Source organism: Leopardus geoffroyi, chromosome C2, assembly GCF_018350155.1.
Source record: "Leopardus geoffroyi isolate Oge1 chromosome C2, O.geoffroyi_Oge1_pat1.0, whole genome shotgun sequence".
NCBI lineage: Eukaryota > Metazoa > Chordata > Mammalia > Carnivora > Felidae > Leopardus > Leopardus geoffroyi.
In genome coordinates, this window is record NC_059333.1 from 82394411 (window position 1) to 82413454 (window position 19044).

Consider the following 19044-nt stretch of genomic DNA (forward strand, 5'->3'; position numbering starts at 1 on the left):
ACTACTGGTTTAGAGGACTAAATCGAAACTTTGTTGGGCTTCACATGATTTGACCCCTGTCTACCAATTCTGCCTCTTATCTGACCCCTCCTTTAGCGCACATTACTTCCAAGCAAGACAGACTTCCAGAACAGCCCTTTGCCTTTCTTGCTAGCATGCATGCTGTTCCCTCTCCCATAATACATCACTCCCAGCTTGTCTGCATTGCCGGTGTTACTAAGTCACCCTTTCCATGAAGTACTTTTTGATGGTTCCAGGCAGACTTAGCTGTTTCTTTCTTATTCTTCTAGTTTGCTTTGTTTAAACCCCTTAATCAAAGCAATTACCTTTTATACTCTTTTATGATCGGTTTATGTCTCCCCTTTAAGTTATCTCCAGCATCCAACCCAGAGCCTGGCACGTAGGAGACACTCAATAGCTATCTGTGGAGATCAATGAGCCCAGCATTGCCCAAGTGCTTGGGGCCCTGGGTGTGGATGGAGTGCTGACCATAGCCTGGCATCTTCACGGGATGCATGCGGTATCTCAGCTGCCTCATTTATAAACCATGAGTCAGTCATTGTATTCCAGATTGCTCTTCACTGTCATTTTAGCCTTTAGCTACTGACTGAAGTGAGCTAATTAAAGCTGAACTATTTTAATTGCTAATCATCAAGAAATCAGATTTTTTTTAGTGGAAATGGCAGAATGTGTGTGTTATCCTACCATTAAAACAAGCCGGAGTGTTCTTGTTTCAAAATTATGATAGGTCCATTGCATCCAGAAGTAAGTGTGAACTGTCAGAGCGTAAGGAATGGGTTGTGTTGTGTGGAGCACAAAATCGACCCAGCTCCTACTTCTATTAGTGTCACATCACATCACTCAGGAAAAGTCCAGTGGTTATTGGGCTTGAACACGCAGGATGTTTACTGATGCCCACAGGAGGCTGATTGCTTGGCACGTTAAGGACTGGCCTTTTGCCCTCCCTCTTTATATTCAAAACCTACTCTGGAAGTTTATTTTTTCACTAAGATGTTTTTTATCTATAAAAAGAGTTCTCTAGTTGATAAAAAAAAAAGTGGCACAAAAGTGGTGTGTCCCTTTCAAATGAAAGTTGAAGAATAAAATGGTGAATTTTGAAAATCATATTAAGACAATCCACATATAATAACCACTCCCACCACTATAAAAACAAGAGAAATGCTACTTTGGACCAGTTTGGGGTCCATCTGTTTTTCTATTTTGCCTCTGATGGTGGCACAATGGGATACTTTGGGGGAAACCTGCCCTTCATGGTTCCGTATCAGAATGTTACAGAGGGACCATGAATATTTCTCAATTATGTGTCTGTCATTATTGCGATGTCTAAAATACCTCTTTGGGTCTACAGTTGTTACAGCCTGGGTCACCTATAGAGGTGAGACATTCAATAAGATTATAAGCAAGTTTATTTAAGTTAGGCTTCTTTTTAATTTCAAAGGTTTCAAAGGAATCTCTTAGGCCTGGGGGCTTAAGCTTTGAAAACATGTTTTGCTTTTTCTACACTATGAATTTTTAGTCATAAATCTTTTAATGTATCCATTCAAAAATATTTGTTGAGAATCTCCTAGTACCCAAAACAATGACAGGCACTGGAAATACACAGTACCTGCTTCACTATTTGAGGTACCAAGTGGTAGGCACAGCATGTCGTTGAGTATGGAAAAAGGAGTGAACTAAGAAAGGGATTCAAGCAGCATTTGAGCTAGAACTTGAAGGAAGGGTAGGAATTGCATGCATAAAAAAGATTAGGCACTTCAAGACAAAGGAAAGGATGAGAGAAGAATGAGGGACGACACAGGCGAGCAGGAGGGGATATTACATGCGTAGAAACCAAACAGCAATCCCGTGAGGGTACAGATTTGGTGGCATGGGGAAGAGTAGCTGGAGAAGACATCAGGGGGGCTTTGTATAGCCTACAAAGAAGTATGAATTCTTTTTCACTAGGCAGTGAGAAGTATTAAGGGTGTTTAAGGCCAGATATGATATCAGATTTTAGAGAGTTCTCTTCTCAGCATTCTGAAGGAAGGATTGGAGCATGGAGAGTCTGTTGACGGGGAAGGTATTTGGAATGCTTGGAAGTGGGAAACTAATACTTATTGAGGATCTGCAATCTGCCAGATCCAGTGCTAGGCTCTTCACATATGTTATCATATTTAGTGTTCACTGCAAGTGTATGAGGTATGAATTCTAATTCTCATTTAAGAAATGAGGCTACATAACTTGCCCAAGATCACCCAGCTAGAGGTGGTGGTGGAGCTGAGCTTTGATTGATTCCACCTGCCTGATTCCAAAGCCGCCCTTCTTTCCTTTATGCTGAAGGGGACGGTGAGGGTCTGAATTATGCCAGCGGCAATGCTAGAGAGGTGTCCTCCCTCCCCACAGAAGACTCCTCATTTAATTGTACCTCATTTGGAAGCTTCTCCAACTACTTCATCATTCGAATTGCTTTAATATGACAAATTGACCAATTACTAGCAGGTTATTTATAACCATAGTGAAATTAGTTACTTGGTTCCATCAAGCAACCAAACAGTAACTGATTTGTAATGACTTGATTTATCAAAGTGTTCAGAACGGTTGGTGTAAATAGATGTAACTTACATTAGCATTAGACAAATATGTGCAATAGAATAGGAAGGCAATATCTGATTATTCACAAATGACATCTGAACCAAAAGGATTTTAACCCTAGCTCGATCTGTAACCAACTGGACAAATCATAGCTTTGAGTGCAAAAAGATGTTCTGGGAAACTTTCTGTTTTATTTTGCTGATAAAGAAACGGAAGCCCAGAAAGCATAAGGGATTTGCCAAGGTCTCCCAGCCAGAAAACAACAGAGCTGAAAATACAGACTTGGACCATCTGTATTTTTCTGATGCCAGGTCCTGGAGAACTTTTCCCACTATGCCTGCTGCACTGTGACAATGACCAGTCACTTAGCCTCTTGAATCCTCAATTTTCCCACAACAAGAGAGAGTTGGTTGGTGGGTGTATCAGTTAGCTTTTACTGTGTAAGAAACAGCCCAAAACAACAGGTTTTACAACACTTGTTTTATGTAGCTCCTGATTCTATAATGTGTCCTGGTGGCTGTTCAGGTCAGGACTGGCTCAGCCGATTTCTACTGGACTTGCTCATGCTGCTGTGGTTAACTAGTGGGTCTTGGATGATCTAGTATAGCCTCACTGATAGGGGTTGGTAGACCATTGGCTAGAGATCAGCTGTTCATCAAGTGGGGCACCTTCATTTTCCTCCGCAAAGCATTTCATCCTCCAGCAGGCTTGATTAAGTTTGTATACCTGATGCTCTCAGGGTTCTAAGCACAAAAAGAGAGAAACCCCACTGAGCATGCTCTTTGGAAATCTTTGTGATGCCAAGTTTGGTATTCTCTCATTGGCTAAAGTCAGTCACATGATGTGGCAGGCAGCTTGTGAAGTGGTTCCCAATAATTCCTACCTCCTGATATTCATGTCCTTGTGTAATCTCCCCCTGTGTGAGGACTGGACCTCAAGATTGGCTTCTAATGAATAGATTCATTAGACCTCAAGTCAATAGACTGGACCTCAAGATTGGCTTCTGTGAAAGTGATGGGGTATAGCTTCTAAAATTAGGTTAGTGACACTCTCTTTGACCCTTTCTATGTGCTTGCTCTGGTAAAGCAAGCTGCCATGTGTGTACTGCCTTATGGAGTGGTCCATGTGGCAAGGAACAGAGAGAGCCCTCTAGCCAATAACCAGTGATGAACTGAGACCCTCAGTCCAACAGTTCCTTGAAGAACTGAATCCTGTCAACAACCGGTGAGTGAGTGAACTTGGAAGTGGACCCAACCCCCATTGAACTCTAGATGACACCGCAGCCCTGCCCCATAGCTTCATTGCAGTCTTGTGAGAAACTTTCAAACAGAAGACCTAGCTAAGTTATGCCTGACTCACAGAAACTGAGTTGTTTTAACCTTGTAGTGATTGGTTATATAGCAATAGATAACTAATACACACAGCTAAGTTCAGAGTCAGTAGGGAGGGTGAGTATCCAACAGTGTGGTTATAGGAAGAGTAATTATATAAACTATTCACACATATTTGCAAACAATTTACTACAGTTTTCCAGCCTTTGGGAGTCTGAGGTGGAATGATTTTCACTACTTCAACATTTATTCTCTGTGCAAAGAACTGGGAACAAGATGGTGAACAAGACAGATTTCCTGCCCTTAAGGAGCTTACAGTTTGTGGCAGGGGAGGGGAAGAATGGGGAAAGACATTAGTTCAATAATTCCTTCTTTAATTATTTGTTTAAAGTGATATTAAGGGAGAATGTGTATAACAGACTAGGTTGGTCAGAGTAAAGCTTCTTTGAGAAAGTGGCACATAAGCTGAAGAGGCAGGCAGAAGAGAAAGAGAGGGAAAGAGGAAAATTCCAGGTAGAACGGTGACATTCTTAAAGAGGAGGCAGAGAGGTGGTCAGCAGATATGGGACAAGTTCCTATTTATGATCAAATTGTATCTTATTATGTAATAATGATGTTATGGGTTATGGTTTTAGAGATAAATGCAAAAATATTTATGGATGAAATTATTTGATGTCTGGGATTTGCTTCAAAACAATCCAGTGGCGGGATAGGGGTCAGGAGTGGGTGGAGCTATAAATGAAACAAGAATGAGTTAATTAATACATTTTTGTGTATTTTTTGTTTTCCATAATAATACTTTAAAAACTTGTATCTGGGGGTGCCTGTGTGGCTCAGTCGGTTGAGCATCCAACTCTTGATTTTGGCTAGGTCATGATCTCATGTTTCGTGGGATCGAGCTCCGTTTTGGGTTCTGTGCTGACAGTGTGGAGCCTGCTTGGGATTCTCTCTCTGTCTCTCCCTGTCCCTCTCCCCCTTTCAAAATAAATAAATATTAAAAAAAAAACTTGTATCGTGACAACACATCCTGAATGCTGTATGTATATATGTTTGAGAGGTCACAGGACACTTATTTCCTCCTGCTCCACTGCAGAGTAGAGGTTAATAGCATCTTTAGGGCAAGGGGATGGAATGAGTTTTGTGTTACAGAAAATGTAAAGGCTTCTCAGCTTCAAATCTTGTGGCTAACATAAAGAAGGATATTTGGGTAATTTACCTTGCCTCCTGGTTATAAGATGCTATATTGCATTATTTCTCATCCTCATTTGTCACTAGCTAAGATGGTATGGTTTCATATGTAATAGAATCTTATAACGTGGTTTTTACCCTAGAGTAAAAGGCAGTGAGAGGATGCTGTTTAAATATTAGTAAAATGCTGAAAAGATTCTGTTATAAGGCCTTATATAATCTGGGAAGTATTAAAGAGCTTATGGGTAGGGAAGGAGAAAAATAGGGTAGAAGAGATGGAAATCCCCCTTTGTTAAAAAAATTCTGGGTTGGCTTGCTACAGCAATACTGGATTAAGGATTTATTTGATTAAGTTTTCCTTTCACTCATGTTATTCTGAGGTGGGTCAGACTGAAATTAATAGCCAGCATAGATAGATTTTATGAGTCAGGGATGTATTTCATTAGGATTTTTTTCAGGACAGGGGCAGTTGGGGCTGAAGCTGAAGAGATGATGCTTCATATTTATAACTGTTTCAATGTTATTGGGGGAACCGTATTTTGTGATTTTGATTTACATCTTTCTTGAAAATTCCTTTGCCACCAAATTGAGTCTCTCCCTAACCCCTAATAAATGAAGACTTCACTAGAGTCAGATATATGCAAATTACCTTTCCCTTCTCAAGCTAAGGTTAAATAAAAGGGAAAATTATCAAAGATTGCTTATGGCAGCAAGGATTTTCAGTGCTTGAAGATGAATTTCGTTATTTCAAAACCATGATGAGTCTCCTCAGTCAGTGCAAAGCAGGAAAGGAATAAAGTAACGGAGAAAGGGGACCTGGGCATAAACATGTTCCCACACATTCGTGCTGAAAGGCTTTGTTGGTGTTCCCTGAACCTTGGCAATTACAGGCATTTTCCTTTGCTCGGAAAAACGTCTGGCAAATACCGAGAGTAGGTTCCCTCCTATTCTGTGTTCAAGGCTAGGTTCTGGCCTTGTTGCAGGGAAACACTAATTCCTAACCATGCTATGCTCCCTGGGAGCAAATGGTTTGTTTTCTCTTCACTGAATCCAGCCTGGGGTGGGTTCTCAGCAGCTGAGCCTGGCATGGAAAATCTATTTGGAGCAACTTGTCCCCAGGAGGGAAGAAGGCAAGCTGATTGTGCGGAGGAGTCGCAGCCACCATCCGGGTCAGCCACACTCGCTGGTCAGTGCAGGCATCAACACACAGAGGCACACACGAGAGTCCACAGCAAACAGGAGTCCTGTTTGTGTGCCCACACCCGCATGTATCACGCATACCCAGCTCTACCCATATATGCACTGTGCACCCACACTTGACATACCAGTCACATGTACCACAATGACACACAGACACCACACACATATACACAACACGTATATAACCACATCCACCCGCACATCGTGTACAAATACACACACATACACAGCTGCACATACTACCCAGACCACATATACTCCACTACACACACACACCACCCACAATCCACCCTGGTCATATACATCCATACCACATACTCCTGTATACACACACCTCATCACACACCATGTAATGTCACATGCATCACGCACACCACATACATTCCGTACATACCATGTACACACTTGAACACATCCAACTACACACAGATACCCACCACACATACTCCGCATAGCAACCATACACACCTACATACCACACACACACACACACCCATGCAACACATTCCACACACCAGTCCTGTGCACCACAAATGCATCTCTGTGTCTGAGACACCCACACACCCACCCCGGTTACTTTCCCGCTCAGCAAGGCGGGGCTGCAGTCCCCTGCGGGACTGGGGCGGGCGGGCGCTCAGGGCCGGCGGGCCTTGGTTACTGCGGGCGGCGAGGCGGCGGGGCTGGGGTCTCGGGGGCCGGCGGCTAGAGCTCCGGAGGCGTGGCTGAGCGGCCGCACCTGGAGCGGGTGGCTTGCCCTGGGGTAGTGCGCGCGAGCGTGAACGTGCGCGCGCCTCCGAGGGGCCTCTGTGCCCCCTCCGGGAGGTGTGTACTGGGGGAAACGTGAGCCGCTCGAGGGGAGACGCTGTGTGTGCGAGAAAACCTCGCTGGCGGATGCGCAGGGACCGGCCCCCCGAGCGGTTAGGGTGGGCGTGTCCTCGGTGCGCCCGGCCCTCGGTGGAGTTCTCCAGACGACCCAGCTCGGCTGGAAGTGTGTGTGGGAAGCGCGCGCGCAAGCCGCTGTGCGTGTGAACACCAAGCCGCCAAGGCGTGTGTGTGTTCATAATGGCCGTCCGTCGGTTGGGGTGGGTCTCGGAGGAATGAATGAGTGTGTGTCAGAGACTCGCTGTGACAGGAGGGGACGCCGCTAGTGTGTGCGGAGAGGCCGGGCTAGCATCGGCCGGCGCCGGTCGGCGCGCGCGTGTGTGCGCGTGCGTGTGCACGTGGGGACGCGGCGCGCGCCGCGGCGGAGGGAGGCGGGCGGCGGCAGGCCCAGCCCCCGGTCGCAGCGCCCGGGGCGGCTCCTCTGCGAGCCTGGGACCGCCGTGCTCCCGCCACCACCACCGCCGCCGCCGCCACGCGCTGGCGTGACTCCCGGCCCGCGCCCTCCCACGTCTGCAGCCTGCTCGGCTTTTTGCCCGCCCAGACGCCGCTTCTCCCGTCTCCCGGCCTCGGCTCCGCGGAGGGAGCGGAAATGAGTGCGGCGTCGGCGTCGGCGTCCGAGCGGGGTTGGAAGAGCGAGAAAGTGGACGAGGCTCAGGCCCTGGCGCGGAGTTGCGCTGCCCGAAGACCCGACTTCCAGCCGTGCGACGGGCTCTCCATCTGTGCCACGCACAGCCATGGCAAGTGCTTCAAGCTGCACTGGTGCTGTCACCTAGGATGGTGTCACTGTAAGTCGAGCCGCGTCTCCCCTCCTTCCGCCGCCGTCCCAGGGCGCTCGGTGTCCCGGGTCGCGGTTGCCACTCTGCGGTCGCGGGTCTCGGCTCGGCGGGGGCTATCCAGCTGCTAGCTGGAGCCACCCTGGGCTCCCGGCGGGCAGGCGGGAGCTGCCCGAGGCGCCGGACGCCTCGGTTGGCGCTGCCTTGGCAACGAGATGAAATCCCGTGGGGAGCTTAGCTTTAGCCACTTCTACAAAAGGGGATCTCCCCGTCCCAGAAAAACTGGAGTTTGTTTTTTTTTTTCCCCTTGCTTTTTTATCTGAAATGACCAGGCACTGTGTTGAGAAATGGTAGAGCGCCGTCAGAGTTGACAGCCAGAGGGGAAGCCTTTTTTTCAGGGCTAGTGGAAATGCTCCCCTTTCTTTCTCACTTTTGTTTTTTTCAGGCTGCTCATGAAAAGAAAGAGCCCTTGGAAATCGAATTGTGGCCCATTTATTGTATCCAAATTGAGAAAACACTGAAGTGTAAGAGAAAGCTTCCGAGAAGTTAATATTAACAGTTTGGAAGGGTGAACTCCTTCAATACCCAGTTGTAGCGTATAGAGCCAATATATGAGATTGTTTTAAAATTACGAAATAAAATAAATGAAAGTAAGCTTTAACAATCTCAAACCAATTTACAGAAGCCAGAGCTAACTGGTCTAGACCTTTTCTCTATGTTTATCCTGCCTGTGATTTTTAAAACGTATTAAACTTAAGTAGCCATTTAATCAGAATTCCACAATTTGATTAGTTCACGATATTAGGCCTGCTGTATCCAATAAATCATCATTTAAAGAAATATGTTATAAACTTAAGTTTCAACATACCCTTATAATAGAGGTTTTTGGAGTGTTTATTCAGGACACAAATTCTGGAAGTGCTCTTAAGTTAAAATTGTTTTTTCCTTGTTGGTTAGGAAAAAATGGCTCCCAACAAGAGATGCAGTACATTGACAAGTCCTTGTTTACGTTAATTGAACACAGGGGGATATTTTAAATTGAATTTATGATTTGAAGAATAGGAGAATTCCTGCCTTTTCTTTACATTGAACAGTATTGATTTTTTTGTGTTGTCTGCTGAAGGGTCAGGTTCTTCCTATATTTCATTATTCCTATTGCTCTCAGATCCATTCCTCATTATAAAGCATCATTTCAGTGGGGGACAGGATACAAAGTTGGAAGTAGCAACTGTAAGAAACCTGTGATGCTGAAGTGCACAAGTACGATGAATCTGGTGAGAGTCCATTTTCTAGGGAGGTATAGAATCATAGTACAGAATATGAGGAACATTAAAGACGGTCAGGTCAGTGCCTGTCTTATTTCAGCAGTCTCTCCACTAAGTACCAACATTCCTGATAGGAACCTTGCAGTCTTCTCAGGTAGCTTTGATTCTTAAAAATAGTCTCATATGGAGCTAAAATCAGTTACTTTCTAACTTCTTTCCACTGGTCTTATTTCTACCTTATGAAATCATGTAGAACAGTCTAATCCTTTTTTAGATCATGTTTTTTTTTTTTTTTCCCAGCCCTTCAGATATACATATGAATATTCCACGGACATAGACTGTCTTCTCTTTGTATTCCCAGCCATTGTCACAATGTCTGGCCTGAAATAGATTTGAAATTCATGTTCGTTGAGTGACTGAATGAAAGTAGCCATCGTTTTCCTCTCGGGCATTGTTTTGTCCTGTTTATAAATCTCTAGTCCCTTCTGCCTCTCCTTGTGTGGAATAGTATCCAGGCTCCAGAGCATCCTGGCTGTTCTTTTCTGAATTTGTGCCAGTATGGTTATGATCCTTTGAAGACTGTGACCCTTAGAAGGGTACGTAATATCCCAATTGTGGTTTGAGTCGAGCAGGACTGCTGTCTCCCATGTGTGAGATACTGCTGCTGCTGCATCTAGCAACACATTAGCTTTTCTCATATCCTCATCATATTGAGCTTGCTGCTGTCAGATTGAACTAAGATTGCTGTCGACTAAAGACATTAAGCCCCTTTTTTGTTTGTTTTACGTACATGGCAGTTAAGTCATGATGCTTGCCCATTGCACAGTTATATATGGATTTCTTTGGACTCTGATACCTTAGATGTTTTTCCCCATTAAATTTCATCTTCATTAGAATTATCCATTTATCTGGCTTATCGTTGTTTTTTCAGATCCCAGCTCTTTCTTAGTCCATATTTGAGCCCCCTAGTTTCATGTGAGTCATATATGGGATGCCAACAGTAGTGTAGTAACCTTTTGCATCTTCATTCAAATTATCGATAAAATTGTTGAATAGGAGAAGGCCACATACAAGAATCCTGAAGCTCACAGGTAGGACTGACCTTTAAGTTGATGGCAGTTCATTAAGAAGCACTCATTGTTATGGTCATTCAAATAATTAGCTAGCCACTTAGTATTGTATTTATCTTATCCATGTGGTATAATGAGAGCCTGGTCATATGCCTTATTGAAATCCTACCTTGTTGATATCTGACACTATTTATATTGCTTCTTTTTAATACATGATCTATCTATAAACACACTCTCTAAACAAGAAAGGAAATTTGATTAGTCTGGTTATTTAGTTTGGCTCCACAAATGCTTACCATTTTCTTTTCTTAGGGATTAGAAGCTATTTTTTAAATAAAATATCTGAATTAGGAAAGGATTGATGTCGAGTCTACTGGACTATCGTCAGTTCTTTTCTTTAAAAATCAGATCTACATTTGTTTGCTTGCTTCCAGTCTTTGGCAACCCTCCGGGTATCCATGCTTCCTCCACTGGCAGCAATTCAGTGATCACATTCACAAGAAGCTTCATTTCATTGAGAGCAGCAGCAAGGTGCTTTGTTACAGTCTTCTGTCCTATACTGGGAATCAATTCTTTCTATCCCTTTTTTAGTCCAACTATCATTTTTCTTGAAAAGATGAAGAGCTCACACATTTGAGAAGTTCTACTTTCTTTTTGGCACTCACAAACATTACAGCATCAGTCCTAAGCCGAATTTTTAAATTCTGTTTAATGTATATTGAGCACTTTTTTCTTTGTGAGACGTTATTATGGAAGTTAGGGATATAAATATGAATACAGCTGGGCCGTGCCATTTAAGTATAAGGACATGATTAATACTATATTTATTTTTGTATTCCTTTAAAATCACAAATGAGGGACATCTGGGTGGCTCAGTCGGTTAAGTGTCCGACTTCAGCTCAGGTTATGATCTCATGGTTCATGGGTTCGGGCCTGCGTCAGGCTCTGAGCTGACAGCTCAGGATTCTGTGTCTCCCTCTCTCTCTGCCCCTTCCCTGCTTGCACTCTGTCTCTCAAAAATAAATAAACATAAAAAAATTTTTTAAATAAAATCATAAATGGTAAGGGTGAGAAAACTATCAACTTGTTCACCAAATCAGAAAATGGTAAAATGAGAGGACCACTTTGATATTTGAGAGAGGAATTTCAGAACAAATGAAGAAAGATCAGTTATATATGGTTCGTGTTAAACTTGTGAAATTCATAACCTTAGGAAATAGAAAAGACTAAAAATATATACATGTTCATAAAAGACATATAAAACATGTATATATTCATAGATGTGGTACTTGATGTATTATTAAAGGAAATAGTGTTTGGATAATGGCAGAGTTTGAGAATCATGTCTGGGAGGAAAACTATGATACGTACTGTAGGTGTCACTATCAAAAATAGGTTATTTAGTTGAAGAAACTGTGGCCCTGAATGTGTAACTTTTTTTCTTCCCCCAGTAAAGAGCGATATTGGATGGAATTACTGAGTGAAGGATTCCAAGAGGAGTTTTGAGAGGAAAAAAAAGACATAGCTTGGCTAGGGAAGAGGAATGGGAAAGAATAAACCACATGCAGATACAAAGTAGATTTTGTGGCGAGAATAGGTAGAACATGTAGAAGGCATAACAAATTAGATTGTTGAACAGGGAAGGTGGGAAGTCTGAGGTTTCAGTTGATAGAGACCTTAACATGATAGCAGTGATATGGGTAGTAGAGGAATGAAACTAGCAAGGGAGATTATTTTGTTATTAGTGTAAAATAGAAATTCATTCAATAATATCCATAAATGGAGATTGGAATAGATTATTAATTTGGAGATAGAGGAAGAGAAAAGTTATAACGGATAACTTCTAGACTTCTGCCTCATGCATATAGGATGGATGGTAGTGCCATTCATTCTCTAACAAAAAGAAAATATTAAAGAAGAGCTAGGGTTTGGCTGAGCATGGATTGTGAATCCAGTTTTGAATCATGAATCCTGGGAGACCAGGAATTCAGTTTTGGATCTATCGAGTTTAAGCTGCCTTGTCATCACATAGTAATAATGTGAGTAGGCAATTGGATGCAGGGATCTAGAACTTAGAGGAGAGGTCTTCACTAGAGATAAAATAGAAGTCATTTACTTATTTTTAGATTACAGTTGTGGCCATGGTGAAGCCAGAAGATCACCAAGGGAGGGACTATGGTATAAGAAATGAAAATCTTTAGGCTTTCCCTTTAGAATGCTAATATTTAGAACACTAATATCTGGGTACAGGAGGATCAGCTTGCAGCAGAGTCCAGGAGGGAAGAAAAATATGGAAAGTTATTTTTTTGCATATTTTATTGCAGAAGCAGAGGGAAATGAGTGTTTTAAGAAACAGTATGAAAATTAGGGGTGCCTGGCTGGCTTAGTTGGAGTGTGTGGCTCTTGATCTCGGGTGGTGAGTTTGAGCCCCATGTTGGGTATAGAGATTACTTAAAAATAAAATCTTTAAAAAAAGAAAGTATGAAGATTAAATCAGTTTTCGGCAGCTTATTTCTTAGAAATTGGCAAAATATACAAATAGTGATTTTCTTTATTGCTGAAGAAGAGGGTAAAAGGTGTAGTCTCACAACAGTAACTTCAAAAATATATTTAATTGCAGGGGCACCTGGGTGGCTCAGTTAGGCATCTGACTTCAGCTCAGGTCATGATCTCACAGCTCCTGGGTTCGAGCCCTGTGTCAGGCTTCTGTGCTGACATGACAGCTCAGAGCCTGGAGCCTGCTTTGGATTCTGTGTCTCCCTCTCTCTCTGCCCCTTCCCTGCTCACACTCTGTCTCTCTCTCCTTCAAAAATAAATAAACATTTAAAAAAAAAGAATATATTTAATTGCAGTATTAGTCAAAGCTATTTGAGACAGTAAATTCTTCAAACTAGAAAGAAAAGAATAGAATGACAGGAGCTGAGAATTAGGACACAGAAATTACAGTTAATATTTATTGAGTGATTACTTTGTACCAGAGTAAGCTTATTATGCTAAGCACTAAATAGACAATTATGTCATTATGTCCATTCTACAATTGAGGAAGGAGGCTTAGGGAAGTTAAGCTAGTAAAAGTAGAGCCTGGATTTGGATCCAGGCCTGTCTGATTCTAGGACCGAGACTCTTAACCACCATAGGTTCTACAGAGTAATTTAAAATTAATGCACAAAATCAACAGTTTTTGGCTCCACCAAAGCCAGTGATGGGAAAAATTGTTAAGAAATGAGTGGAAAAATGTAACACTTGCAAAAATGAAATACAGAAGAATGAGAACTGTAAAGAGGTCATGAGATGTGATGGGGAATGACATCTAAGTTAAGAGTTAAGGAAGAAAAAGTGATTAGAAGGTGACAGGGGTGGGTGGGTAGTGTACGTGGTATGATGTTGGTGCCACCAGCAGAACTCAGAGTTGGCTTAATAAAATCACATAATAGATTAGTTCAGTTTTTTGCAGAAGACATCTTAAAAGATGTCTGTCTTTTTCAGATTGAAAGCAGGAAGAGTGGGACTTGATGTAGTCTAATAGATGGTATTAACATATCTAAAGAAAGACTGTCGCAGCAGAAGGTGGATGGGCAGCATGGAAATATAGAAAAATGGGTCTTGGAGAGGCAGAATTTGGAAGTGTTTTTTTCAGAACTGTTCAGAGAAGGTGATAACACTGCCTAGAGCTTAAATATCTGGTCTGTATGATTGGACTGTCCTACAAATATTTGGCTATAAGTTGGTTTCCTATTTATAGATTTTCTATAGAGAGAGGAGCTGATTAGAGAATTTAACTCTTAGGACCTTTTAGCAAATATACTTGTCTCCACTAGGTACTGTATTAGCATTGTGGTTTTTGTGTCATTGTATTTGTTTTGGTTTCCTGCTTCTACACAACTTAGGGTAAACCCACAAAATCAAGTTCTGACTTAGCCAGGGTAATGCCTGCTGGTTTTCCTAAGGGGCATCTCAATCATATCAATAGCAGTTGCTACAGAAAAATATATTTAAGAAGTTTGATGGTGAAAACTATAAAAAAAAAAAAATGGAGTGGTAGTTTTATTGGATGAAGGAGTCAGCGGAAGCTTTTTTTTCCCCCTAAGAATGAGGCTTCTTATCATGTCTAGTGGCTGAAGGAAGAGGATATGGAGTTAAGAAGACAAGTGTGACATGAAGTTCTGAGTGAGATTCCTCAAAGCCTTTCAAAGAAAGAGAAAACTGATGGGTGTTTTTCCATCCACATGGTGCTTCAATCATAACACACATCAACTTCAACAATAACAATAACGGTGCTTATGGCAGGCATCTCTTTTTGCATGCAATCTTTATATATGCAGGCATCATCTTTTTGCATGTGTCACCTCACTTAAACCTTAGAACAGCCCTGTGAGGTAGGTATTGCTACTACCCTCATTTTTTAGTTTAGGAAACTTGCTGAAGGTTACCTGTAGTCGCTTTGGCTGTATATGGCAAATGTACATCAGAATCTTACAAACCAAGTGCCAACCAGGGCTCTGGGGCACTTGGTTCCACTCAGGGTACAGTGAGGATGACCTTCAGCTGTTTTAAATTCTTTCTGGAATAAGCAGGAATTCAGTAAATAAAGTAAAATAAGAACAGTTTCTGATTTTAAAAGAAGGGCAATTGTATGCAATATGAGCATTTTCAGAGTGGTTGCAAACACTATAAAAACTGCTTTTAAAAACTACTTAACAGTGTATTGTATAATATGAATCTTCAGTCACCTCATGTCCTCAGCTGATCCCTAACTGGTGCAAACCCTTTTGGTTGTTGTTAGATTTGCATGCATACCATTAATTATTGCTGGCTTCCAAGCCTGTTGCATTTAGGGATTTGAACTGGATAGCTTTTGAGGATGTTTCTGTGGTAATTTCCTACATCCCAAGACTCCCATTTTGTTTAGGTTTATTCTCTCATACTGTAGAATTTCATTTATTAAAAGAATATTATAGAGAAATGTTATTAATTCCAAACAATAGTAGTAACATATGTTTAACAATCAAAAGTTGTCTAGTAGAAGATTTGCTTTCTTGAAAAATAAAGAATGGTGTATACATAAAATGAGGAAGGCACAGTGTAATCCTAGAAGGGACAAGGGCCATGGAGTCTGATACACCTTAATTGGAATCATGGTTCCTCCATTTATTGGCAGTGTGACCTTGGACAGGTTAGTCAACCTCTCTCAGTCAGTCTTAATGTTCCCTCTGGAAAACAGGAATAGAGGTTCCTATTTCACAGGGTGGTTGTGAGGATTAAGTGACACACGCAAAGTACTTAGTGCAAGTATTTAGTAAAAGTGGCTTGAGCCCCTCCTCAAGAAAACCAAACAAACAATATATAGAAATACCAGCTAGTATAATCATCCTGAGGGCAGGCTCTGGCTTGGACTTGGTGTTTGAATGCTGGATCTGCCCACTTGACCAGTTATATGGTTTGAGGGAAGTTAACCTCTTTCAGTTTCCTCACTTTTAATATAGAGATAATAATAGCACCAGTTTCATGGTGTAATGACTGCCAGTCTCCAGATCCTTCTCCCTTCCACAAATGTTTAATGTTTAATCTGAAATTCACTTTGTGACCATACTCATTTGTTCAGTTAAACACTCAAAACAGCAAAGGTAGTATATACATTGTGAAAAATATATTTAGAAATTAATCAGTTTTTTGTTACCCTCCATTGGAAGGTCTGTTTTGTAATAGTTACTATGTGATGATAATCTACTTCTTGTCATGAGATCTGACAATGTGCTCCAACTCCCATGCCCCTCCTGCATCCTGTTTTCCACCATTGTTTAAGCAATGGATAGTTCTGGTTTATTAGATATACCAGTTAATAGCTTTCATATATAGCAAATAAGGGTCAGAAGGTTTCAAAGGATCAGAATATTATAAAAGTTACATTGTATTAAAGTGAAATGAACATGTTTAATTTTAATGATTTAGAAGCTTTGTTAGGATCCTGTGGTCATACTTGGCCATCATTTGGAATGCTGATTTTATATGGAAAAATGGCAAAAGTACTAGTTGATACAGTAGTCCTGGCTGCTAGAATGTTGGACAAAGGACACTTAATTGTAGTCTTTGCAAATTACTTTACTTAGGTTGACAGAATTTTCATTCTGTGTTTCTCCTGTTATAATTGTTGGTTCTTCAATTTTCTGATGGTTAACAATATTCTGTAAGCACACTGCCAAAAACGTTCAGTACCAGAGTGCCAACAATATATAATAAATCCCTCCAGCTGTGTCTGCACAGTGTCCTAAAACAGTCCTTTCAGGACAATTCTTTAAACTTGCCTAGTGCTTATAAAACTAGATTATTTTGGTGTGATACAGATGTGTATTTCTTCCTCTGTATCTCATTACAACAGACTTTAGTGAAATAAAAACACTGAGAGTGTAATGATTTGGTATTTTCAGCATGCCTTTCGTAAGAATGAGGACATTTTCCTATATAATTACAATACTAGTCACATCTAAGATAATTAACACGAACTCAGCAGTGCTATCTGATATACAGTTTCCTTAATTGTCAAAAAATGACTTTCATAGCTGACTTTTTAAAAAATTCAGGGTCCAATCAAGATTCATACATCAGATTTCATTATTATATTGTTTTAGTTTCTTTTAATCATTCTAGAATAATCACACTTTTGGGGGGATGACATTGAAATTTTTGAACAATCCAAGTTAACTGCCTGTAGCATTTCCCATATTTTAAGTTTGCCTAATTGTTTAATTATGATTAGATTTAGGTTAACATTTTCATTGAGTTATTACAGAGGTGATATTGTATCCTATCACGTGAGAAGACATAGAATGTTGAGGTGTTCCACTACTGCTAATGCTAAGGTGGTAACTGACAAGTCTTTTATAAAGATACATTTCCCCTTTATTGTTTTTCTTTTTAAAAACCTTTTTTATTCCTTTTGTTTTTAGCATACTATCTGTGGGATACTTTGACAATGAATATTCTGTTCTCTAACAGACTTTATCCTAGTGATTTTAGTATTGACTGAGGAGTCTTAAGTGGATCACTTATTACATTGGCGGTTGCATAACAGTGATTTTCTAATTCTGCCATTCTTTCTACCATTGATGGAATTGTTTTATAAAAAAGAGGTTGGGGGGCACCTGGGTGGCTCAGTTGGTTAAGTGTCCGACTCTTAATTTTTCGCTCAGGTCATGATCTCACAGTTTGTGATATCAAGCCCTCGTGTAGTACTCTGCCCTGACAGCACTGAGCCTGCTTGAGATTCTCATTCATTCATTCATTCATTCATTCATTCATTCCCTCTCCCTCCCCCTCTCCCCTCTTTGTGCGCATGTGCTGTTCTGTCTCTCAAAATACATAAATACACCTTTTTAAAAAAAAAAAAAAAGAAGAGGGTTTTCTTTTCTACCTGCATACCATCTTTTTTAAGTATTACTGTAGATTATTTGGTTCTCTTTTATTTGTTATAAGTAAACATCATAACTCTTTTTGATGCTCAAACTGTCTTAAATTTGGTCAGTGAGAGCCCCTTCAAGCTGGCTTCTGTGTCCTTTTGACATGTTCCTGTCAGTTTTTGAGTACTTCCCTGTTTTCTGGAACAAATTGTTCCAGGCTTACCTAGTAATTTCTGTGCCTCAGACCAGAAATGCGTTGTTTTTCTAAGGATCCCAGATTCCTTTTAGTGATGAATGGCATGGAAACCATTATCTGGGCTTTTGGTGTGCTTATTTCTCCTGAGATGTTACTGCATTTAGGCCCGTTCAGTGGATAGGGTGTGTGTGTGTGTGTGTGTGTGTGTGTGTGTGTGTGTCCGTCCGCCCGCCCGTCCATCCATCCGTGTGTGTCCGCCCATGCCCATTCCCATCACCTTTCCCCAATACATATTTGTACCTTGCTTCTCTCTGAGTAAAAATCCTGGTTTCCAATACATCATAATATTTACTCATTTCCTTTATTCTCAGCTACACACAGGATAGTTTAGGGATTAGTACATTAGTACCACTACCAACAACAAACTGATGAATAAAGTTCAAGAATCTTTGCATGTTTTGGTCTTTAGGCTATATCCTAGGAACAATGTATAGTCAGAGCACTCTGTTCAAAAGTTTCTTGAGTTAATTTTTTTTTTCTGTGTTATCAAGTTCATTGATTTCTGATTCTAATCAATTTCATGTTCACATTTTAATTTTTTTAATTGAACTTTTTATTTAGAAATAATTTATAGCTTTACATGCAGTTGTGAGAAATAATACAGAGATCTGGTATATCCTTATCCAGTTTCCCAGTGGTAGCATCTTGCAAAACTGTTCTATGGTGTCACAACCAGGAAATTGACATTGATACAGCGAAAATAATATTTCCATCATTGCAAGACACCTCGTGCTGCCCTTTAATTGATGTTTATTTTCAAGAGAGAGAGAGACAGAGGGTGATCAGGGGAGGGTTAGAGAGAGGGGGAGACACAAAATCTGAAGCAGGCTCCAGGCTTCGAGCTGTCAGCACAGAGCCCGATGATGCAGGGCTCAAACTCACAAACTATGAGATCATGGCCTGCGCCAAAGTCGTATGCTTAATTGACTGAGACACCCAGGCGCCCCTGGTGTTGCCCTTTTATAGACATACTTTCCCTCTTGCCCCAGCCCCTCATTAATGTCTGGCAATCACTAATCTGTTCTCCGTTTCTATAATTTTGTCATTTCCAGAAGGTTTTATAAATGCAATCATACAGTATGTAACCTTTTGG

General features: G+C 41.2%; 1 protein-coding gene across 1 annotated transcript in view; it reads left to right on the forward strand.

The window, feature by feature from the left end:
• The first annotated feature begins 7538 nt into the window (after positions 1-7538).
• Positions 7539-19044, forward strand: part of CC2H3orf70 (chromosome C2 C3orf70 homolog) — a 93237-nt gene continuing 81731 nt past the window's right edge. The window contains exon 1 of the mRNA XM_045502720.1: positions 7539-7978. Within this exon, the coding sequence (XP_045358676.1) occupies positions 7783-7978 (196 nt within the window). The 5' untranslated portion in view covers positions 7539-7782. The remainder of the gene's footprint in view (positions 7979-19044) is intronic.